The sequence below is a fragment of the Psammomys obesus genome, unplaced genomic scaffold (assembly GCF_907164565.1).
Source record: "Psammomys obesus unplaced genomic scaffold, mPsaObe1.curated_primary_1811, whole genome shotgun sequence".
NCBI classification, from domain to species: Eukaryota; Metazoa; Chordata; class Mammalia; order Rodentia; family Muridae; genus Psammomys; species Psammomys obesus.
Genome location: NW_026596039.1, coordinates 2,374,221 through 2,398,989, shown reverse-complemented (window position 1 = coordinate 2,398,989; position 24,769 = coordinate 2,374,221). Strand labels below are relative to the sequence as shown.

Here is a 24,769-nt window from a genome sequence, read left to right as displayed (position 1 = left end):
TTTTTTTTTTTTTTTTTTTCCAGCTCTTCTCCGGTTTCTCCCTTTTAGAGCAGTTATCCAAACTAAACTTACACAGCTTTTGCTGTCTCAGATTTTCTCCATGTTTCCTGTCCTTTCGTCAGAATGTCAGGTGGTAGCTCAGGCTGGCAGCATTTGGTTCAGACGTGATCAGTCTCCAGACTTTGTCTCTATGTGGGTCACTTAGCTTCATAGAAAGTTGAAATATGAACAGTTGAAGGGTCGGTTCCTCACCAGCTGTGTGCCCATGGATTCCCAGGGAAGTGGGTGAGAGGGTAAGAGGCCAGGAACCACATGTCACTGACAGCAGGACAATCTGTCCCTCAGGCATGTGTCCCTAGCAGAGGTCAGCAGCCTAGTGTGTGTGTAAGTAGGTCAGCACATGTCTGGGCGGAATACAGATATGCCTGTGTCCTCATGTGTGGCTCTATCTAGATTGTATATGCTTTTTTTTGCAGGAGGGAGGTTTGTTGCTGTTTTTTGTTTTTTGTTTTTTTCAAGACAGGGTTTCTCTGTGTAGCCCAGCTGTGCACCACCACTGCCTGGCTGGTTGTGCACTCTTTGAGTGTCATTCATCTATGGCCGCCCATCTTTTTTTTTTGGTTTTGGTTTTGGTTTTTCGTGACAGGGTTTGGCTCTCTTGGAACTCTTTTTGTAGGCAGGGATGGCCTCAAACTCATAGAGATCTGCCTACCTCTGCCTCCCGAGTGCTGGGATTTAAGGTACCTGGCTCAACTAATGTTTTCAAATTTCCATTCATTTTTTAAGTTTTTAAAAAAATTTTATGTGCATTGATGTTGATGTTTTACTAGCATGTTTGTCCGTGTGAGGGTGCCAGATCCTTTTGAACTGGAGTTACAGACAGTTGTAAGTTGCCATGTGGGCGCTGGGGATTGAACTTGGGTCCTCTAGAGAGCAGCCAGTGCTCTTAACTGCTGAGCCATCTCTCCAGCCCTTTTTTAAAGCTTTTAAGACTGTGTGTTCTGAAAGGGCAGAATTCCCAACTATTTTACCGGCTGGTGGCATGTCCGAGGAAGCTTTGTTAAGTTAGTCTATGGGAATGAATCTGCAAGGGATACACATTTTTTTGGGGATCTGCTTCTTTATTCTGTACAAGTCCCTGGTTGTCTGACTGCTATGTTCTTATCCTGGTGTCTGCCACTCAATAGCAGTTGGGTGCCCTTGGGCTTGGGACTTTTCTCTTGCCTCAGTTTCCTCACTGTATGTTGGTTTGGTAGAGCATTTGATAAGTTAGGGAGGGAAGTGCCATACCTGTGTGCCAGATGTACTTTTCACTTGGAAACTTTTTTTTCTAGTGGCATGTTTTATGACTTAAAAAAAAAAAATCCTGTCTTTAGCTCACTGTATTAGTCATAACAGACTTTGAGAGATACACAGTGCTCAGTCCTCTTCCAAGTTCTGCTGAAAGCTAGCTTTGCCCTCAGGGCCTTTCCATTGCTGAGGTAGAGCTGGTAGGAAGCCAGGCAGTGATAGCTGTCACCATAGCCCCCCCCCCCCCCGAAGACCCTTGAAGGTTTCCTTCTTAGCTTTCTCTTCTTAGGATATGTGTGGACCCCGGCTTCATATTTCTCACTGGCCAGTGCTGTATGGAGGGCTTTTCAGGACCAGATCCTCTATGCTATTTCTTCATGCCAAGGCCCCTGCCAGGGACTATGGGAAGAGAGCTTCATCTCTTTGTCTTTCTAACACACAAGTGTCCCCCTCCCCAACCCCTGCACCCACCTTCACTAATCCTACAGTATGTGGGTACATCATGCTAATCTCTTGTCATGCAGGTGTTAAGCCCCACGTACAAGCAGAGAAATGAAGACTTCAGAAAGCTCTTTAAGCAACTTCCAGACACGGAGCGCCTCATTGTTGGTGAGCTAGTGACCTGGGAGGGGGCCAACCAGGAAATCTGGCAGTTCCAGAGAGAGCACTCAGGCTGCTTCTGACCAGGGGCTGAGAGCCAACACAAGCAAGCTGGTTGAGCTGGCCACAGGGCAAATAAACATGAGCAACTCAGACATCTTAAGTCCCAGATCCTAGGATCCAGCACCATGCCTGTGGCATCCTTGAGAGCCTACCCAGGAACAGTTCAGAGGCATAGTTAACCTCTGCAAATGGCTGCTCCATAGAACCAATTGCTACCCTGGCAGTAGGAGATGGACATTAATTGAACAGCCCTGGCCTTTTTAATTTTTTTTTAAAACCCTGCCAGTCATTGGCTGTCATACTCATTCATTATCCCGACTCCAGGCAGCACTGTACCTCATCTCCTCTGTGTTCTGACCATGAGGTGTCAGAGATTTCCTTGGCTGCACACTCAGTCAGCAGCAGATGGCTGGACTCCCCCAGTGCTGGACGGGCCACGGATGGCATGCTCACTGTACACTGGTTGGCTGAAAATGTCTTCTGCCTCTGAGCTTCCATATCCCGCTTCCTACACAGATTACTCATGTGCACTCCAAAGAGACATCCTTCTTCAGGGCCGACTCTACCTCTCAGAAAATTGGATCTGCTTCTACAGCAACATCTTCCGCTGGGAAACCCTGGTAAAGAGCTTGGACTTGGCTTGGTGGGGGACTGTGTGGGATGCAGGTTTGGTCTCCCTAATGAGACTTGTTCCTGTTGGCCATCACTTTGTCCAGGACTGAGCGAGTTGCCTTCATTTTCTTCATTTACTGACTTTGTATTTTCCCCAAGACTTTATACTGTGCAATTTTTGGTTTTTTGGTTTTGTTTTGTTTTGATTTGGGGGGGCAAGGGAAGGGTTATTTTGTTTTATCCTTGTGTAACCTTGGATGTCCTGGAACTCGCTTTGTAGAGACCAGGCTGGCTTCAAATTCAGAGATCTGCCTGCCTCTTCCTCCCGAGTGCTGGGATTAATGGCATGTGCCACTCCACCTGTCTCTGCCCTTATGTTGTTAACACAAAGCCATGCCTGAACACTGCAAGATACTCCCAGTAATGGCATCTCTTCCATCATGTATTTCTTTCCCATCTCTTGGGTGTGGAGGACAATATAAAAAGCTATTTTTCTTTGGCAAATGCAGATAGCTATCTGATATGAATTACAGCAAAGGGAGGCACAGTAAGGTGGAAAGGACATTGGCTGTAGGATTCAGAAGAACTGACTCAGACTCCTTCTGGGTTCTTCTGGTTCATTTTATTAATTGTAATTTTAAGTTAGTGGGAGGTCTTCTTCTTCTTCATTTTGCCTTTGTTTCCTCATCTTTTAAAATAAGATGGAGAAAGGTTACTTAGATGATATTATAGGACCAGCCAGCACCAATATTTTGTGGTTTTGTAAGTAGCAAAAATGGCAGGCCCTTGCCCGTGTAGCAGGTTGTACAGTCTAATTGCCCATGGCTGGAAAATAGGCCCAATTGTTTCTTAGTGTACGACCTCTGTGATGTAGGTTGTAAACTGTGTGGTCTCTAAATTGGTTCCTCCCAGAGCCAGAGGTATGAGAATCGTGATTTGATCTTGTCTGGCAACTACTAGTGCCACGCGAACACTCCTTGCCTGGTTATACTAATGCCCTCTTTTGCTTGTTACTCATGCTCTGTCACCATGGGGATGCCAGCTGACAGTCCGTTTGAAAGACATCTGCTCCATGACTAAAGAGAAAACAGCTCGCCTCATTCCCAACGCCATCCAAGTCTGCACTGATTCAGAAAAGGTGAGTGGTGTCAAGTTCTGCCCTTTCTGCCTCTGCACTGTCCACCTCTCGCTCCCCATCTCCCCACATCTGTATTGCCGCTCTTAAGTCACCCTAAATCCTTAGACTAACGGGTTTGAAGTGGTAGGCAGTAGGCAGGGTGCAAGTTCTAGAAAGTACTCCCTGGGTGAGAAGAGGGGTTGAAGGCTAAGCAGGGGTCAGGCTAGCATAGTAGAACTTTAAACTCCGAGCTAGAACACCTGACTTCGAGTCCAGTGACTGTAGACTAGATTGGATAGCCTTCACAGGCATGTATAGATTTAGCTGAAGGTTGCGGGGGCCAGTAGGTTTGTCTCGTTCTGTTTGTGTTGTATCCCAGCTCACCCCTTGTCCAGTTCCAGTTGGTGAGCGCACAGAACATTTATATTTTGGTGTGGACACAATTTAGAACTTAAAAAAAGAAAAAAAAAAAAAACGCAGAAGAAAGTTGGCAAAATATTGAAAGACTTGGTCATAGAGGGGCTTAGTGTGCTGATAGTTTTAGATAACTGCCAGTCGGTACCATTTGAGACTGCATATCTTGAACTAGAAAAAGGAGGATTGTGTCTATGTTGTCTATGTTGTAAGCTTTCACAGACGTCTCTCTGCACCTTCTGCTCCACTCTAGCACTTTTTTACTTCATTTGGGGCCCGGGATAGAACGTACATGATGATGTTCCGGCTCTGGCAGAATGCTCTCCTGGAAAAGGTAAGTCCCGAAGGGGAAGTAGGTGCCTCTTCTAGCCACGAAGCTATTTTCAACTGATACCTGCTGAGAAAGGGAAAATCGGTTTTCTTAGATGGGGTGTCACTGGGTCTATCACTAGTCTCTAGGTCAGTCTTCATGCCCACCTGTAGCTGGCCAACACAAAATAAACTCATTCAGTTCATTGGTGTGTGCTTCTGACTTTGTTTTGATATATTTTTGTCTTACTGATTTTATTCTTTTATATATAGATGTGTGTGTGTGTGTGTATATGTATATGTATATACATGTATGTGTGTGTGTGTGTGTGTGTGTGTGTGTGTGTGTGTGTGTGTGTATAGTTTGTTTTGGTTTTGTTATTTTATTTTTGAGAGAAAGAACAAAAGAGGGAGTGCATGAAATTAGGTGGGTAAGGAGATAGGAAGAATCTAGAAAGAGTTAGAGGGGAGAAAGGATATGGTCAAACTTATTATATGAAAAAATATAAAATTTAATTCCAGTAAAGAGATTAGTCGATGGATAGATAGAGAGACAGACAGACAAGACAGATAAAAGGATGATAGGTAGAGGGTATTGGCTCTGTCCTTTAGCCTGGGGAGGCCTTTCACCCACAATGTCTTTCTCACTTAGATATTGCCCCAGTTGGGAAGTGTGCTTTTATTGTGGAATTGGCCAGCTCTAGAGGAGCCCCTGGCTCTAGTAATCTTGACCCGAGTCCTCAGCAGAGCCAGCTCCCTTGTGAACATGTCCTAGTTCTATCAGGAGTAAGGCACCTGTGACTTCCTGCACGTTAGTCTTGCAGCTTCATACTTCTCTAGGGATTGGGTTGGTCAAGTGGAATGTAGTAGGAGGCCATGGAAATGACTGTTGTGAAGAAAACAGGTTTCCTAGCTACACATTCTCCTGAAATGAAGCACGCCATGGCTGGTCATGCCAGTCATGCCAGACCACGTGGAGAAGCAGTGGGGCTGGTCAGGAGGCAAATGGGGTAGAAGGGTGGGCAAGAGCCTTTACTGTGGCTTCCTGGGATCAGCTAGGGAGGGCAAGATGATGCAGGGATAGGATTAGCCATGGGTAGCAATTTCTGGGTCTATAGCCTATCCCTAATTGCCCAACATCCAGTTTTAGGGGACCTGGCTCTGACAGAGGTAACTTGAGGATTTCTGCATCCACAAATGAGTCTAAGAACCTGCTAATCCTGGGAGGTTCCGCTTTGGTTAACAAAACATGAGGTCCCAGAGAATGACCAATGAAGAAAATAAGAGAACTCAGTTAAGACAGCCACCAACTGACAGCTGGTGTGGCTGAGCTAGGCGAGAAGGAGACACAGAAGGAATAGTGCAGCCCAGGTGCAGAGAGAGTCCCCATTTCAAAGCTGTCAAATGTCGGGGACTCTCCAGGCTAGAAAAAAAATAAGGAAAAAAAAATCTCTATGTGTGTGTATGTGTGAAAATATGTGCCTCCAACTAGGTTACCATGTGATTGACATGAGTATATTAAATTTACCTTATATTTACCTTGACTTTAGGCTAGTCTAATTACTATTTGAAGAAAACCTAATAAATTAATGCTTATTCTGAAGTTTCTTCTAATTTGAGCATCTGGAGCCCTGTTTATAAATCTTGGTAGCTTTTTAAGCTGAGATCTCCTGCCCTTGTTAGACATTAGTAATGGTAAAGAGATAGTGGTCTGAATTTTTAGCCCCAAGTTTGATTTTTTTTTTAAGTTTACATCTGTTGTCATATTTGAATAAGACACAGAGCCATGCATTTGGCATCTAAGTGTCTTCCAAAATAGCTCTTATTAATTTTGCCTAGTGAGGGTCTGCTAACTATGCTTGTCCTGAATTTGTGGACTCTAGCTGAGCCAGGAAGAACTGGTCAGGGAAAGCAATTTCAAGGAAAGGACAGTGAACGGTGAATTAGTCTAGGACAAGCATTTGACAGAAAGCACGTGTGTCCCAGGCAGGAAGAAAGGTGTCCACAAAGGCTAGAGGTAGGAGGGGCTATCTAGATAAAAGATGAAGGGCTTATTCTCTTAGCCATCACCGAAAGTTACACTCAACACTTGCTGGTCCAGAGCCAGGACCCAGTCATCATTCAAGATTGTTCTACTAAGAGAGGAAACTGGAAAACTGACACAAGGTATCCATCCTAATGCTGTAACCATTCTTTCAACTGTGTGTTTTCAGACATCTCACACTATTTAGAAAGTCTATTACTGTAAAGATTCTTAAATTTTTTTTTTCTTAGTTATTAGTTGCATCAATTTTGCTTACACTTTTATCTTCTTTCACATACACAGGTGTCAGTTCTTTCCAGTCTAACTCACTCCTGGTCTCCACCATGCTCTTAGTTTTTTTGACATTCCTTTGCTTCTTTCTGGAAATTGTACCCTATGAAAATTAGCTTTTTTTTTTTTTTTTTTTTAGGACAGTATTTTTAAATAGGACAGATAGACATGCCTCCATAAGCAAACACTGGAAACTGTACGTAGGACTGTGCACAAACTGATTGCTGCTCAGAACAAAGAAGGAAGTATTCAGACTGTCAGAAAAGGGTTGGGGAGAATGACCTTTAATTTCTGTGGTGTTGCAAGACTGAGTCAGGGTACCTGTGGGTATTGAGGTAACTGTGGCCCTAGGTTAACATGAGTTTCTTTCACTTAATGCTGGATCTCATCAGTAGGAGGAGCAGGAGATAGGGTATTTCCCATCCTCAAAGGACCAGTTAATCCCATTCTGCAAAGCTCTGTTGAAGGCACAGGTGTGGAAGGTCCTTGTCCTTTGCTCTGTTGGAATCTACATTTTCAGGCAGGGGATTGGCATCTGACTGGGATCTGTGAGGTGGATGGTGTTGTTTAGAGACATCCTTTCTATTCATCTGGGAAGACAGCCCTTGGGCTTCTTTCCCGATATCGGGACCAGCCTGGCTTAGTGCTTCTGTGTGGGACAGCAGGGCCTGAGGGAGGGAGAATCAGACATATCGCTCCTATCTCCTGCAGCCCCTGTGCCCCAAGGAGCTCTGGCACTTTGTCCACCAGTGCTACGGGAATGAGCTGGGTCTAACCAGTGATGATGAGGACTATGTGCCTCCAGATGATGACTTCAACACGATGGGGTGAGTGTGGCCTTGGGTGAGCTTCCCAGAGGACATGGGATCAGAATGGCAGAGAGGACATCATTTGGAAAGTGGTATCTGAGTATCACCCGGCAGGATGCCCTGGAGGGAACCAATGGTTTAGGCAGAGGGAACAGTAGCAGAGCTCTGTGGCTATAGAAGAAGTCAGAGAAGCCAGGTCAAGGGAGCAGGGACTCTCCAAGTGGAGAGATGATGTAAGATTCTGAGGATGGCTTTTGGGTTCATGGGAAGTATGGGCTAGTGCTGTAAACCTGAGTGACTTGTGGATAGCTGTGGGGTTACCTCAGTCCTCCAAGTGGCTAAACATAAAAGCACTCAGCAAGAAGGGGAAGCAGAGAAAGATCTTGAAAGGACATCCATCAAGGCAGGAGGGTCTCGTACGCTAGAAGCTAAGAGCAAGAAGTGAAGGATGAGGGTTCTCACTGTATGGACTGCTGCAGGAGGGTTAGAAAGATGGGAAGATGGCGTTGACTGACAGTAGTTAGGTGTGTAGGGACTAGATGTTACTGAGAGAATCTAGTGAAATAAAAGCAAGGAAAGAGCACTGAAGGTACAGTTCTTAGATCTTGACGTGGTACAACATTAATACTGGTGTCATATTAGCTCTGTCAAACTCTATTTGCTGATGTCTAAGATGAACATAATGATTTTCCATGAGCTGTAATACATCCAGATGCTACTAAGTGTACAAGTCAGATGTTAATGCCAGCAAGGACTGTAAGGATGATGATTGCTACAGTGACACTCCTGAAGTGTCTCTAGAACAACACCTACCTTCATTTAGGACATACAATGAAGAGAAGTTTGTCAGTTATAATCTGTAATTTGGGCAATATTACTGAGGGAATACTGTATTCAGAGTCCAGTCTTGGTTGATATTTGACAAAGGAAATATTTGCTCAAAGCCCAGATGCTAGATTGAGATCATCAGAATGTTATGGGATACAACAGAAAAGAGTAAAAAGAGATATGGTTATGCTTTAGTAGACATACATCTAAGGAGGTTGTCTAGAAAAGGTGACTTTTCAGGTAGAAGTTTCTGGATAGGGAGAGGTGGTAAAAAGATGGGAATGAAGCTCAGGGAAGCAACGGGGAGGAGGGAGCTTTTTGGTTGGTGCATGATCATAAACAAAGAAGAGAGTCAGGCAAGCCCATAGTTTCAGGTTGACAGACAAGCCTGAGTTCTTAGGTTAGCTGGTGGCCTCCACCTTAGAGATTAACTTAGCCTGCAATGGTGTCTTCTCCAGCTACTGTGAAGAGATCCCTGTAGAAGAGAACGAAGTGAATGACAGCTCATCCAAGAGCAGCATAGAGACCAAGCCGGATGCCAGCCCACAGCTGCCCAAGAAGTCTATCACCAACAGCACGCTGACCTCTACAGGAAGCAGTGAAGCCCCTGTCTCGGTATGGGTATGGGCAGTGAACTCTGGACAAATCTCTGCCCCCGGCAGTGGCCATTGTCTCTGAGCTTAATTAACCCCACAGGAACCCCACTGGGAGCAGGGAAGTGGGAAGGGGTCCCATTGTGATCACCATGACTTAAGGAGCATCCTGGAACCCATGCTCACTCAGTGTAGCCCAGTGGTCCAGAGGAAGATTCACAGCACCTGGGTTGCACAATTTGTTTTGACAATTGAGAAGATGAAAAGTGTTCTAAGTGTTCTCAAAGTGTAGCCCAAAATCTGAATCACACATGAACATGGAACCATTAATGAACATGGAACAAGGACAGTTACTTGCTTATTTACCTATGTCATGAATATTTGTTGAGTTCCTTTGCTATTTATTTTCCCACTGTGCTAGAATTTATGGAGGCTATGAAAATGTCCTTAAAAACCTTTCTCTTCCTGAACACTGTTGCAGAGAATTCAGAATTTTGCTGAACGAAGGGGGTTAGGGCACATGTCAGCAAGAAGGGGCGGGCTTCCTTGGGAAAGGACTCTTAGAAAAAGGGAACCTTTTATTTCACGCTTGGCCAGGCTAACCAGCCTTAGAATGAAAACACTGAATGCTAGCCTTCATTTTTATTTCTGAGCTTAGCTTTAGAATAGAATTGATTCTCTTTTGTTGCCAATGGGAGATTGAAGCCCCAAACATGTCCATGAAGCCCTCGGAGCTGCTTAGGAAAAAGGAAAAGGGTATTGTTTATAAGCAGGCTGGTATTGTAGCAGTGTGGTGGGAGTGTAGCTCCACGAAAGACCTAGAATGGGAGTGCCACCATAGACCAGTGTGCCGTTTGAATGGCACAGAAAGGGCAGTGAGTGTTGGTTCTCTGTATTCCCTCTTCTGCTGCCCTCAGCCCAGACCCAGTCCCAGTCCCCAACCTTAGCCCGGCTCCCCAGAAGCTGTGCTGAGAATGGGATGACTTTTAAGGCCAGGTTGCTAGTCTCCCTTCAGAGAGTTGACCCAGTGGGGAGTTCCGCAGTGGGGAACCTTGGTAGGTTATTCTCGATCTCCACTGCAGTTTGATGGCTTGCCGCTGGAGGAAGAGGTGATGGAGGGTGACGGGTCCCTAGAGAAGGAGCTTGCCATTGACAACATCATAGGGGAGAAGATTGAGATCATTGCACCCGTGACCTCCCCTTCGCTGGACTTCAATGACAATGAGGACATCCCTACCGAGCTCAGTGATTCTTCAGACACCCACGATGAAGGTGAGCCTCTGACTGTGGGCCCAGAGCATCCCTTCATCGCTCCATTTTGCAGCATGAAAGGAAGTTCCTGTCCTGAGTCAGAATCTAAGTTCTGGACCTCAGAGCGGCCCCCAGAACCAGCAGCCAAGGTCTCAGGGAAGAGATGCGGGCAAAAGCACTAACAGCGAGCCCTGAGCCCAGCCACCCTTCCCTTAGCAGCAGCACCCGCGTTAGCCACAGAGCTATCGGCGCCCTGGGGACGCTACCACAGCCCCCTGTCCTCCTCTGACACTGTCTGCTTCATCTTCTCTTCCATACAGGAGAGGTCCAGGCCTTCTATGAGGACCTGAGTGGAAGACAGTATGTGAACGAAGTCTTCAACTTCAGCGTGGACAAACTCTACGACCTGCTGTTCACCAACTCACCCTTCCTTCGGGACTTCATGGAGCAGCGGCGCTTCTCTGGTCTGATCTGGGGGCCGGCCCCTGTCCATCCCTTCCTCCATCCCTTCCTCCTCCTCCTCCTTTTTGCCTACCTCTTTCCATATTCCATTCTTTCCTCAGGGTCACAGGCTCCTCTTTCTGGCCTTATATGGTGGCAGAGATCCTCGCAGTTACTCTGACCCTAGTACTGCAGGTTTTCATCTGCCTGCTGTCTACCAGGCTCCAAAGATTTCCCAGTGAGCAGGCCCTGTCAGCTCTTTGTCCCCGTAGGGCTCTGTGTCTACTACAGGGCAGCTGTTTGGGAGGTACCCGCCGCACTGAGTGTGTTGCGCTGGCTCACTGAGTGCTCAGCTGTGCCACGTTTAGGCCTTGGGGTTCCTGGCACGGACTTGTTCAGAATATGAACCCCAGACTGTCATCCATCTGCCTGTATAAAGTAGCCCAGAAGGACCGAGTGAGGATTTTTATCCAGCACCGCCGGGGCTCATACCTTTATTATCACTGTATTCCTCCAGTTTTTCCCACAGCCCAGATGTAACATTTCCAAGCAGAGACAATCATCCCCTTGGGGCAAAAGCTGTAGGCACCCTCTGAAAAGAGAGGCACCTTGAGGCCACGGAGTGGTCACACTCCCTGGGGACCCGGTGCTCTTACCACAGTAACTCCAATGTTGCCTGCACGCCTGCGAGGTGGCCCCAAGACCTCCTGGCCCAGCCTTGGAACAATGGGCATTCTGGAGCTCTCTGTAGAATTTCGGCAGTGACACAATGGGCCTCTTTCTGCTCCAACTCCACCTCCTCTTCACCACCTCCCCCAAGCTTTCAAACTCTATTGGCTTCCAGGGGACGGGTAGCTGTCAGTAGTCAGCATGGAGCAAGGAGTTCATTGGAAGGGAGATTCAGACAAGTGGAGTTGTGCTGGCCCCTCCTCATTCTAGACCTCTTCTCTACCCTCAGATATCATCTTCCACCCATGGAAAAAGGAGGAGAATGGGAACCAGAGCAGAGAGATTCTCTATACGATCACCCTTACTAACCCCCTGGCTCCCAAAACAGCCACTGTCAGGGAGACACAGGTGAGTGGGGAGAGGGAAGAAACATCGAGAGTGTGCTTGGAAATCCTGTCACATCATGAAGGATGAAAGCTGGACTTGGGAAGACGTCTCTAGATCTAGGCTTGGTTTAGTCCGGAGGCAGCAGCATCCAACTGGCTCAGATGCTGCCAGTTCAAGTGATGTCACACTTTCTATCCTCCATCTAGGAGTCCAGGGGCAGGGACACTGGGAGAGGCACTGTTCTTACCTGACTTCTCCTCAGTTTTGATCAATGGTGCTTTCCTACCCACAGACCATGTACAAAGCGAGTCAGGAGAGTGAATGCTATGTGATAGACGCTGAAGTCCTCACCCACGATGTGCCATACCATGACTACTTCTACACCATCAATCGCTACACACTCACCCGAGTGGCCCGGAACAAGAGTAGACTCAGGTGTGCTGCATGAAGGCTTGTGTGGGTGCCAGTGGGGAGAGGCATGCAAATTGCACAGTGCTCATTTGCTCCTTGGGAGAAGGGGCTGGAATACTCAACCTTGTATGTCCTCCCTGGAGCCTTCTGGAGACTCCTTGCCTTCTCATCCTGACTCCATTCTTCTCCACCTTGTGCCCCTTTGAACACTCTGTGTCTTCTTTGAAAGGTCTTTACCATTCCTATGGTTGGTTTTATATGGTTTATATGGAACCATGTAGGTACTTAAACTACATCTGTTGTGCTTTTTTAGAATAAGCTGAGGAGATGGAGTTATCCTCATTTATCAGAAGAGCAACTGCCCCAATACATACCAAAGCTTAGCCTTTAGCAACAGGGCCCTGTGCCCTTGGTTCCATGTTCTACATAGTGGGGTTTTCTATTGCTCCCATTGTTGGCCAATGAGCTCCTAGAGAACAGGACTCTTGACCTAATACAGCCAGCTTTCCGCACTCAGCCTACTCACAGTCAGATTACTAGTTAGTTCTGGATATGATGCTGTCCACTCAGAGGAAGGGAGAAATATAGACCATGGCATCAAAAGCAGGATGTAGCCTAATTTTAAAATCAGCACACACACACCCATTTGAAAATCATCATGGCTGATGGCAGCTGACCCTTCGCAGGAGGTGCTAGTCTGTTCTCTGTGCTTGAAAGCACGTGTTGGGTGGGGGTGTGAGAAGGCTCCAAGCATGGTCATGTTCCCACTAGGCCCCGGGGAAGGTAGCACCCCTGGTAAGATGGAAACTCAGGACACACTGCCTTGATGTGTGTGTGTGGGATTACGTTGGGAAAAATATATTAACAGATGCTTATCCAACCAAGGAAGAGGTAGAGGATATGGGTTTCATTTGGCGGGTGGGGGGCAGGAGGGGGGCGCAGGGTGTGATAGCACTGCAAGAGCAATGGGCAGTGGTTGGGAGAGAGAGCACTTACAAAGTGTTCATGAGGTCTTGGGTGTAGCATGCAGGCCGGGCAGGTGAGGTGACACTCGAAGTTGTAAGTGATGAGGCTCTAGACTTCCTACTTGGACTTAAAGGGGTTTGAATTTAGTTTCTAAACTTTCTCTGTGGCTGGGAGGCCACAGAGCATATATAAATGTCCTGTTCCCCCACCCCCACCCCACACATACACTCCAGACAGCAGAAACATACCAACATACTGCTAACTTCTTATCTATGCTTCCAAACCTTTTTTCTCAGTAAGGAGGGCTGACCTTGTCTTTAATGGCCTGTTCCTCAGGGTTTCCACAGAGCTCCGCTATCGAAAACAGCCCTGGGGGTTTGTGAAAACGTTCATCGAGAAGAACTTCTGGAGTGGATTGGAGGACTACTTCCGCCATTTAGGTGGGTGCCACAGTCCTCTTGTCATCTAACCAGGAACCTTTCCTTGCTGGCCTGTGCAGCTGTTGGCTACCATTTTCCACTGGGGAGAGGAGGTGAAAAACATGCAGAATAAGGGGGTCTCTGAGACTGTAAATTGGTTTCATAGGTCCTAATTCTGCCTGTGTCTGTGGTATGTGTCTCTCAAGAGACTGTGTCTGTAAGCTTTGAATTCACTAAGGAGGGGCTGTGATTTTGCCTACTCTCGAACTTCAGATATGGTGATACTGGCACTGTGTCATCTTATTATAAGAAACATTTGAGGGTATCTGTTTAGGAAGTGTGTGCTATATGCCATAAATTATATACTCTGAGGGGCAGAGGTTGTGATCATGGTCCTCTAAGCAAGGTTTGGCCCTGAAAATAGCTAGCATCGGGCATCTCTGAGGATCATCTTTCCACTGGGCCAGCCTCCCAGGGAAGGAATAGTGGGAATATGGTACTTGTAGAAAGCTGCTTCTGGTGGATGCCATGCTGAGCTGAAGTTACAGGCCTCTGACCTGGCCCTTTTGTGTCTGACAGAGACTGAGCTAACCAAAACAGAGAGCACCTACCTGGCTGAGATGCACAGACAGTCCCCCAAGGAGAAGGCCAATAAGTCTTCGGCAGTACGGAGAAGGAAGCGTCCCCATGCGCACCTGCGGGTGCCTCACCTGGAAGAGGTGATGAGCCCGGTCACCACACCCACTGATGAAGATGTGGGCCACAGGATCAAGCACGTGGCAGGTGTGTTCCAGGTGGGAATGGTTGTGTAGAGTGAGACCAGGGGATGGAACTGCATACCTCTGTCATGGCACATATATGCACACCCGATTCACATCCAGATGAATTTGTCACTTGTCCCTCACAGACCCACCAAGGGCCTGCCTGTCTAGGCTGTGGGCTCCTTTTGTATTTCTTCCTCTTCTCATCACTCCCTTTGAGTCCTCATGTATATAATCAGTCATGGACACCTAGGGCTCTCTAAGAGACCTAGAAACTGATGGTTCCAGTGTTTTACAAACCATGCAACTCACATGCATGTGAATTCATCAGAGTTGAGTAGGTACTGGAGAAGACCACGATTTCCCATATTCCCCACTCCAGCCTCGACTAGAGCACTCCATCGTTACGTGTTTTAGCTATAACATTTGTGATTAATGTCACATTTAAGTAGACTGAGGAATTACATGTCCTGGCCTGACATCATGTAGCTGATTAGAAAGCCTCTAGCCTCTAGCCTGTCTTCACCAGCCAATCACATCTTTATATCCTGTGCACCTAGCTCCATGTTCTCGATTGTTCAGTAATTATCTGCCCCAAATCTTGACCTTGCAGACTTTACCTCCTCATGTTGGAGGGATGGCGATGCAATTACATGATCACTGTTAGCTTGATGCATAGTTCCCTGGTGCTCTTGCTTGGCTAGTATCCTGTCAGCAGTGTGTGGACTTGTGGGCTTGAACAGGATGACTCCCTGCTTATTCTTCCACAGGTTCCACGCAGACACGGCATATCCCCGAGGACACTCCCAATGGGTTTCACCTACAAAGCGTGTCCAAGCTGCTGCTGGTTATCAGCTGTGTGTAAGAGACTCCAGGTTCTTCTCCATCCCTGGCTACAACCCCTTCCTTGTCTTGCCTGGTTCAGGAGAATCATCATCTCCCAAGCATATTTTCTCCCCTTAATTTTACCCTTCCCTTCTCTTTGTTCTTTGTCTTCTAGTCTTGGCTGGATTAGTTGCTCGATCATTTGCTATGTTTTCTGTTTGTTCATCTCTTACTCAGCACTTCCTGTGTGTTAGTTTTGGGAGCGGGCAGTATATGCAGTGTCTATAGCTTTAAGGAGCTCAGTGCCAAGTGGGTGAGACAGGCAGGGTGCTCAGAACCTTCCTCAAGATAAATGCTGACTGACATAGAGATGCTTCAGGACATTGTAAGAGTCCATTAATTTATAAGAGGCCCTCCTGAGTGTCTGCTCTCTGCCCAGCATGAGAGTCATACACAGAGTCGTCATTGGCAGGGTAGCCAGACAAAATCAATGCTTCCAGTCCAGGGAGGGCAGATGCTTCTTTCAATCCAGATGACTTATAATTAGCATGGCATTAGAAAACCATAGGTTCAATAGCTTACACGGTAGGTTGAGCCAGGGAGATGAGAAGCCAAAGGAACGAAGGCTTAAGGAGAACACAGCTGACTGGTGCCTGTTCCTTGGCATCAGTGCCCAGGACACGCTATTCTGTTTGAACTGGAGGCATTTAGAGCAGCTGAGGACAGCTTTTCTGCTTGGTTCAGCCTGTAGCCTGGCACCCTACTCCGTTAGCTGGGGTTGAACTGTGAGGGTTGTAGATGGCATAGGTGGTTGAGTGGCTCAGCCAATTCCCTCATGTGTGGAAGTGGCTCTACCTTCTGTGCACCGGGCACCAGACCACCTCTAGGTCAGTTTTGCTTCTGTGACCTTCCGCACTTCCTCCTGCAGTAACCTCGGAGAGATATGTGGTGAGGACACATCCTCAGTCTCAGGATGCTCTAGGGGAAGCTAGAGTGGCACAGTCAGACCAGCATTGCGGCTGATAGCAGTGTGGGTGCTTAGAGTGATCTGCATCAGACGGGCCAGCAGACTGAGAGGACTGGGGGTGGGAGCGGTGAGAGATCACAGATAGAAGGGCTCAATACCCCTTTAGTTATGTCTCAAAGGAAGTCCATCTACCTTCAGGGACTACAGGTGCTTGTGTCAAGAGAAATATAGAGTCTAGTTGAAATCTGTCAGAGAAGACATGCCGAAATCCAAGGGTCTGAGTTGCAGCAGGTTATCTAGATGAGGAGGACATGCCTTTGCTGGCATGGTCCTGGCTCTTAGAAGACAGAATGAAGCAATGGGTATAAATGAGACCATCCATGCAGAGAATGCCAGAAGAGAAACCAGAGACGACCCTGGTGACTCCTTTCAGGAGAAAAGCCTGTGGAAAACATAAAAAGGGTTCTTGCTACTTCCTGAGGGCATATCATGAAAACAAATGATAGCACAAGAAACCATGGTATTACAACAGTAGGAACAGAGACAACTATAAAACTCTCCCTTAAAAGACCAGTGTAATGTGATTCGTGTCTGTTAAAACCACGGCAGTATTGGATACTGGTCAATAAGAGACTATAACCTTGGTTAGTTCCATATTTATGTGCTCTCTGCATTTCAGTTTTACCTAAATAGAGAAGGCCCGTGCAACTGGGCAAATCCCATAGGGATCAGCTAACTCTGTGGCTTTGTAAGTTTTGGATAGTCAGGCCTTCTGACTCAACACAATGCAGACCAGACTGGGGTTCTGATAGCCTGCATTTAGAACACACTGACACAGCACAACTGATCTGTGTCTGGCAGGCTCTTGCTATCATCCACCCTCGGTGAGGTGACTCAACCTCCCAACTCTTTGTCTCAGTTTGGCATACCAGGGAGTCTTTCCTCAGACAGCACGTGACCTTTACTTTCACATCCAGGATTATAAACACAAACCCAAATGTTTGGTGGTATGCCACGCACACTGAAGAGGTGGACATTCAAATGATTCATCGTGTGCGAATGCAGTTAGATGATAGCGTTGAAACCCAACACAAAAGCTGAATGTTTTCATGGAGAACTTAGAATAGCCCCGGGGACCTGCAGCTGACAGATGAAGGGACACTTCCACCCATAGTGCTGGAGAAACAAGTAAGCCCTCTGACATTACTCTTACACACTGACTTTGAACAGTCTGAGACACAGTCTAAATCACATAGGATCTCTTTCCTGTGTTGGCCCCCTTTCCAACTACGATTTGCCTTCCCAATATGGCCATCTTCTCTCTTCCTGTGTGTACCTGTTCTTCCAAAATCCTTTCATGTTAAGAACCAGCTCTTGAGGTGGGCCTACTGCTAATAGTTATGTTCCTTTCAATCCATAGAGCAATCCCAGTAGGGTAGGTGCAGTGTCCCTCACGGGAAAACAGTCTCAGGATCAATGGGAAACTTAAGGAAGTTAAAAAAGATTTTAAGTGCTGCAGTACGACTTGGTCCCAGTTCTTCCCATCTCTGGGTCTTCTCCATCCTGCCTTTCTTTCTATCCCATGGGCTTCTGTCACAGAATGGCCTATACAGCCACTGAGGCAGAGAGAAGAGAATTTCCCCAGCCCCCTGGCTCTCCACTTCCTGGTATCCTTTAAGCTCCCTGTCATCCTTGCTCCTCTCCACCTCTGATCACTTCTGGTAGTGGTGAGTGCGAGGAGAAGACATTGTACCATCAAGGAAGTTCCAGTACCTAAAGGCATATCAGGTCCTCCTTTAGTCTGGCCCTTTAGGTGTTACATGACTTTGGGTTGATAGGGAAATATCTTGATTTAGCACCTGTGGAAAGCTGAGAATCCGCAACTGCTCTCCCTCCATCCTTCTTTGCCTGGCCTCCTCGTCTGTTGTGTCTTTACTTCTCATAATTTTTTTTTTCCTCATAGATGTTCACTTGCTCTCTGTCTCCATTGAAGTGCATTTTCCCCTTTCCCTCACTCCTGTTTCTAACCTCTGCCTCCTCCCCATTTTTCTTCCCTGCTCCCATTAGGATCTGTTTCAGGTACCAGCTCTATGATTGCTCCCTTTTACCTCATGGCTTCCCCCCTCCACCTATGCCATCTTCCTTCCCTTAGGCACCCAGATTCAGGTGCCTGCGGCTTCCCTTCCAGTGCCTTCAATACCTTTGCTTCTGCCCCTCTCCATGGCTCTCCTGCTCTGTCACTGACATGGTAGACTAGGTTGCTTCTCTTTCTCCAACCGTTACTATACCCCTTCAACTTCCTCACCCCTCTCTGTAATGCTTGGGTTGGTCCAGCAGGCAGGCCTCATGGGTAAGTGGGGGAGATCCCTGGCCCAGAGTCCATCTCACTGCCCTTGCCTTTTCCTGTCTCTCTCCTAGTCTGGTGCTGTTGGTCATCCTTAACATGATGCTCTTTTACAAGCTGTGGATGCTGGAATATACCACACAGACCCTCACTGCCTGGCAGGGTCTCAGGCTACAGGAAAGGTAATATGGGCCTGACCTCTTTGTCCCCACTTTAACTCCCACCCAGTTGTCTGAGACTGCTCCATTTTCTGTGCTCAAGGATACCCCTTTGAGATGAGTCTACAGTCCATCTCTACCAATCTGTCCTTAGAGTTTCCAGCCTAAGTTTTAGGGAAGTGTGGACATTGAGCAGAAAAAAGAGAACTCTGATGTGACTCTCTGTCCTTTGGGGTCTGGGAGCTCAGAACAGCCACTAAGCATAACTTTAAGCTGCTGTGTACCCCTTCTTCTACCCCACAGGTTACCCCAGTCTCAGACAGAATGGGCCCAGCTACTAGAATCCCAACAAAAGTACCACGATACCGAGCTCCAGAAATGGAGGGAAATCATCAAATCCTCAGTGATGCTCCTTGACCAGGTGAGATGCCCACAGTCCCTCATCTTCAGGAGACTGAGCCCCTTCCCTTCTGTACTGAGAAACGCCACAGTCTTCCACACCACATTCTGACATTCTTCTCCTTTTTATTATTATTCTGGCCCATCCCTTGATTTGTTTTTAAAGTTGTTCCTCGGTGGAGTATTAGAAACACAGGAATTCCCCCAAATAATAACAAATTAAGAAATAGATTAATAGACAGAGGGATGAAAGACAGACTCTTTCACAGAGAAATCCTGAATTAGTGATTTGTCTTCCAGGAAGACAAGTATGTTAAAAATTCTTTGAGGAGCAAGTAAGATGGTTTGGCTCTTTATAAAGTTGCTTGCCACCAAACCTGGCAACCCAAGTTTTATCTCTGCATAGAGGGAGAGACTTCTGCAAGTTTTCTTCTGACCTACACATGCACAGAAATGGCCCCTTTTCCTGCCTGATGAGTAGGTTTAGAAGAAACAGAGAAATCAAATGAGAAGATGAGGCAGAAAGAGAGAGACCAGGAGTTCTCAGTGCCTAGAGATGGAGATGCCACCTGTCATTATAACAGGGTAGCTTACTCAGTATTTAAGCAGCTGTTATATGATGGACCATTTGAAGATTCTCTGGGTGGAGCCTCTGCTTTTGGACTTCATCTCATACCCCCAAATATTAATTTCCAGATGGAAGAGCCTTGCCTTCCATCTGCTTGGCACCGAAGGAAAGGGTGATTGTGACTTTAGAAAGTTTGTATTGTTTCTGGACTTTCCAACTGGGTAAAATTTGGAAAGCATCCCAAGTTAGGAGAAAGAAAGGCAGATATATATATATATATATATATATATATATATATATATATATATATATATATATATATATATATGATTAGAGTTGAAGGCCAAGTAAATGGTAGTTCAGGGTGGCTCCTTAGAGTGACTAGATGGTTGTAATTTTCTGATATAAGGAGTCACAAATAACCAAGCCTAAGGGATTTCCAAGGCTGGACAGGCTGACCCCTTTCTGCCTTAGGCTGAGGCCCCTGGGAACTCCTGTAGCTTCTGTTGGCTCTGTGACATGGTTAGGGACAGGCCATAGATGGGTGTGGTGGCAGCAGCTTTGTGGAGACTCACTGAGAGCACTGTCTTACAGATGAAGGACTCGCTTATCAACCTTCAGAATGGTATCAGGTCCCGAGACTACACATCTGAAAGCGACGAGAAGAGGAACCGCTATCATTGACAAGGCAGGACCAGGGGTGGCTACAAGAGGCCTGTGCAATACATGTACATAGACCTTATAAATATATATAAATATATATATATATATATACAGAATATAAATATATATTATATACAGATTTTAAAAAAGAGATAATGCCTATGTACCAGGGAGAAGGAGCGGGAACTCCCGCCCCCTGTGCCGGCCAGAGCAGCGTTTTCCCTCCACTGTGGAGGGACCGAGGAGGGCAGGGACCACCTCTCAGCACCAACCTCCCCTGATCCTCCTCCTCCCATCTTCTGTTCCTCACCTCTTCCCTTGCTGGCCATTCTTGGCCGTTAGAAGGGAAATGTGGCCGAGCCAGAGTTTATGCCTGTGAAAACCCTTGTGTCTTCACAGACGTTTCAAGAGGGCGTGGCTTCAGGTGCTTCATTCCCTAACCCCCTTTTGATTTGTCTCTAGAAGAAATGAGAACCTGTTCTTCCCCCACCCCCCACCCAGTGCTTCCCCAGGCCTTCTCTTGGGAACGGGAAGGATGGAGAGGGCAGGAGCCCCATCCAAGTCCCCCTGGAGGCCATTGGTTAGGACCACACTGAAAGCTAGGTGTTGAGGACTGTAACAGAGGCTGTGTTTGTGGGCCTGGGCTGTGGGGCCGCAGGCTCCTGAGCCCTGGCATCTGAAGGGAACTCTCCTCAGCCAGTCCCACACCTTTTTGTGACCTGAGTAGGTTGTGGACCCCACAAGGGCTGGGAATTTCTAACTTCCCCCACTCCTTTTCTCTCTGGTCTTCTCCCAGGCTGGATCTGGGGGGAGTGTCACTTTTTAGTGCCTAAAGTTCTATTGTTTCTGTGTGCCCTAAGAGCACATTGTTTCTTAGCCAGGGTAGAGCCTTTTTGACCTTGTTTAAAAAACAAAAAAACAAAAAACAAAAAACCTCTTTTAGTGGTTATAAACAAGTCAGGTCTGTGGCTCTAATTCTTTCCCTTTGAGCTGTGAGTTTGCTGTCCAGGATAAGACAGGGTATCCTAGTCCATCGAGGCTTTGGGAGACAGAGAATGATCTATGGATTGCGGGACTTGCTCAGAATCCTCTGTGAGTAGTGAGGATAGCAGCCAAGCCATTCAGAGGGCTAATATTATTAACGCTTGGTAAGGAATCAGCATTAGCATTAGAGGCAGTTCTGTGCCACTATGTGTAGGGAAAATGTATGAGCCACTGGAGGGAGGATTTGGCACAGATGTATGCATTTGGTCAGGAAAAGGCAAAGTAGAACCTGACCCCTCCAAGGTCCTCTCAGTTTTAAGTTTCTCAGGTTTGGGAGTGGGGGTTCTGACAGGTGTGTGTTTCTGGCCCCAGTGAGATAAAATGCCCCCAAGAAATAAAAGGAAGATGCTACATTAGAAACCTGAACCAGTCCAGGGCCTTCTAAATGTTAGCCCATCAGGACTCAGGTTTTATATCTCAAGGGGTCCTTCTCAATAGATTCATCACCCTCCCTTACAGTATCTACTGCTCTTCCATCTGATGACTCTTGAAGGGCAGAGCCAGAAAATGGGATTTATCCCTGGATTATCCTCTGATGGAGGGAGAAGGCTCCAGTGCTTAACTAACATTGCTAGCACTCTTCTGGAAAGGCAGGGGTGAGTGAATGGATTCACTTGTTCCCTGGAATGGACGAGGGCCGAAGACTGCTTGGTTGTCATTTGGTTGTTGTCTAGGATTTTGAGAGAGGTGCTGGTGACAGTCAAGACCCTTGAGCCCTGAGTCAAAGAAGGGAAGCTGGTACAGGGTGTTGGGCAGTTTCCCTTTGGAATAGCCAGAAGCCAAAAGTATTTCTAGAAATTTTTTTTAAAGCAAAACTGGAAATTCTCAGATTTATTGCATATGTAATTACTTAAGTTTAATTGTTAAAGTAGTTATGGATCCTTTGGAATGATGTCCACGTGTTCACTGGGGGTGAGGGGACAAGGTAAAGTAACAGAAGCGGCCCTGACCACAGACAGCTGCTTTTCTTTGGCCTTCAGCATCCTTAAGGGGAAGAGAATACCTAGGTTGTCAGAGAAGGCCTCTGCTTTCTGGTGAACCAAGGTGATAGGTCTATGTAAAGACTAGCCTCCAAGAATCATGGCTTTCTTGTGAGGTCCTTCTGTCCTTGGCATTGGCTTACGCTTTTAAACCAGGAAGAAACCAACAAATCAGTTCATCCCCAAACAAAATCCTTCTTTCCTTTAGTCAATAGTCTGTGAAAGAGGGGGGAGCTCACCCTTGCAGCCAAATTAAGTTCCCTGGACAGTAGCCTGGCAAGCAGTTTGCTGCCTGCAGGAGGCCATGGAAGCTGGCAGGCATTGGTTACTTCTCCCAGCTGGCAGGTCTCATTCACTTATTGTAGATGTAAGTAAACTTCGATCTTTCTGTAAGGATTTGTGTGGCAAGACATTTGAGTGCTTTTACTGGACTACGAGTCGAGAGATCTGGGCTTGAGTCCCTACTGTGTTATTGAAAAGTCTTGTGGCCTTGGAGAAGTCCCCGTCACTGAGCTTGCTTCAGGATCTGAGTGTTAATGGAAGAGGGCTGAGTAAATGACCTCTAATGTGGGCTCTAGGTTTGACCTTGATTTGGAGGTTAGGCCAGAGACTAGCAAGATGAGGACTTCCTGGTCTTGGAAGATGTCCTGCCAGGGCAGGTTGCTTTGTTCTTGGCTAGGAGGGCTAGGGGCTTCCAGTGGCAGGGATAGCCTTCTTCAGCGTTAGCACAACAGAATGTTCCTTCCTTTTTTGGCCTAGTTTTAGTTTGGAAATAGTTTCCGCTTAGAGGCTAATGACAAGAAGAGTATCACTTTGGACTGAGCTCATCTTCCATCTCCAGGCACTGTGAATCCTTTCTACTGTCCATACTCCTCACTGATGGAGGAGACAATGGGAAGAAGCCAAGCCATTCCCAGTTCTAGAACTTCTGTTTTGCTTGGCCAAAACCCTGTTGCAGTTTCGATAAATTATGGAACTTTTGCTAAAATCCTTGGCTGGCCTTAGGGCACTGGCATCAAGGAGTGGGGAGCATCAGGAAACCTCAAGAGGAGTTTGCCTCAAGTGGCTTCTCTGCTTGTCCACAGCCCCTCACCTATGCTGGGACTGGCCTGTTGTTATCACAGAGAGCACCTGTCAGATGAGGTGTTGGGGAAATGACTGGCAAGGGGACTCTTTCTGGACTGTTTGTGCTCCCAGAAGGGTCCTTTTCTGTGCCATCCCATCCCACTTCCTTAGCTCTGCAGGGCAGCCAAAGCCAGCCCTTCTCTCTATGGCCAAGGAGAAATAGCAATCTTCTCTCTTCCCCCAGGTGGCAGGGCTGTGATGGCCCTTCCTACACACCTGGACTCTGCCTGCCCACTCCAGGACTCTCTCCCGCACCCCAACCCCATCCCCATCTCTAAGCTATGGGGCAATCATTCCCATTTTTCCTTTGCCATCCTCGACCCTCATCCGTCCCACCCCGGTATCCTCCAGCAGGCTGGCCCCACTCCCTTCTATCTCCAAGTCTTCTTCCAGAAGATGCATTTGGGTCTCAGAGAAGTGTTTTCTGGAAGGCAATCTTTCAGCATCCTTGCATTCCTGGTATGAAGCAGGGATTTGCACATGGTGTAGAGAGAGCCCTCTCCCACCTCTCTGCCCAGCCTCGTTACCTCACTCCTGCTCCAGCCATTGTGATGGGCTCAGCCAGCTCCCTGTTCTGATGTGCCGCACAACAGCTCAGGGGTCTTGTGACTTGGAGAGGTCCTCAGCAGGCCTGGGAGCCCGGATTGGAGCCTTGGCTGCCGATGAGAAGTACTTACCTGCCAAGATTTGCTGATGCCAGACGATCTTCCCAGCATGTGAATGCTTAATGGACATTGTCATCTCTGCCCTCTGGTCCTCCTTGCTTCTCTCAATACAATACGACACCTCAGAAGCAAAATGGCAGCCCTTGCTCCAAGCAGGACACCAGGCTGTCTTGGGGAGTTGGCCCTGGGCTTCTGTGTTGTGTGCAGACACCGCACAGTAAAACAGTCACTTTTGCCAACAAGAATGTGTGGCATCCCACGTCTCCCTACCTTGCACTCTAGGGCCAGACCACTCTCTGCATGGACCACACCATCTTCCCAAACCCATGGTGCTTTCTCCCCCCTCCCTCAACCTAGACTCTGAGGTGGGGAGGGATGGCTCAGAGGCCATAGTGGCCCCCTGGATAATTCTGACACGGGGTGGAGTCGGGTGAGGCAGAGGGAGCAGCACCCAGCACCTGCACTGGGCCACAGGAAAGAGCACAGGTTGGCTGCAGTTGAGTTGTCTGGCCGTCTGTACTTGGATCTATAACTGTACTTCGCCTGGCGCTGTGCGCAAGGTCTGAAAACTTATTGCTAGTACCTAGAAACCCACAAGGCTACCCAGCCAAATCTTAATGTAAAGTAGCTAGAGCCATGGAAGTCCAGTATGAATTAAAGGAAAAAAAAAAGTATTGAGTTACAATTAATAAATGGTGTGTGTGTGTGTGTGTTTATTGCTTGGTCCGTCGGTATTCTTCATCGCCAGTGTTTCTGGTATCCCTAGATATGCTCACA

General features: G+C 47.3%; 1 protein-coding gene across 6 annotated transcripts in view; it reads left to right on the top strand.

The window, feature by feature from the left end:
• Gramd1b (GRAM domain containing 1B) overlaps positions 1-24,690 on the top strand; it is a 134,803-nt gene extending 110,113 nt beyond the window's left edge. For 5 of the 6 annotated variants that reach the window (XM_055621790.1, XM_055621796.1, XM_055621793.1 and 2 more), the window contains 17 exons: positions 1,815-1,899; positions 2,470-2,573; positions 3,608-3,703; positions 4,350-4,430; positions 7,431-7,546; positions 8,815-8,971; positions 10,032-10,221; positions 10,521-10,664; positions 11,600-11,718; positions 11,990-12,132; positions 13,411-13,514; positions 14,073-14,276; positions 15,025-15,115; positions 18,465-18,572; positions 18,852-18,969; positions 20,110-20,243; positions 23,512-24,690. In XM_055621790.1, coding sequence (XP_055477765.1) covers positions 1,815-1,899; positions 2,470-2,573; positions 3,608-3,703; positions 4,350-4,430; positions 7,431-7,546; positions 8,815-8,971; positions 10,032-10,221; positions 10,521-10,664; positions 11,600-11,718; positions 11,990-12,132; positions 13,411-13,514; positions 14,073-14,276; positions 15,025-15,115; positions 18,465-18,572; positions 18,852-18,969; positions 20,110-20,199 — 1,950 coding nt within the window. In that variant the 3' untranslated portion in view covers positions 20,200-20,243; positions 23,512-24,690. The remainder of the gene's footprint in view (positions 1-1,814; positions 1,900-2,469; positions 2,574-3,607; positions 3,704-4,349; positions 4,431-7,430; positions 7,547-8,814; positions 8,972-10,031; positions 10,222-10,520; positions 10,665-11,599; positions 11,719-11,989; positions 12,133-13,410; positions 13,515-14,072; positions 14,277-15,024; positions 15,116-18,464; positions 18,573-18,851; positions 18,970-20,109; positions 20,244-23,511) is intronic. The other variant, XM_055621791.1, reaches the window with a different exon arrangement.
• Positions 24,691-24,769: the final 79 nt, after the last annotated feature.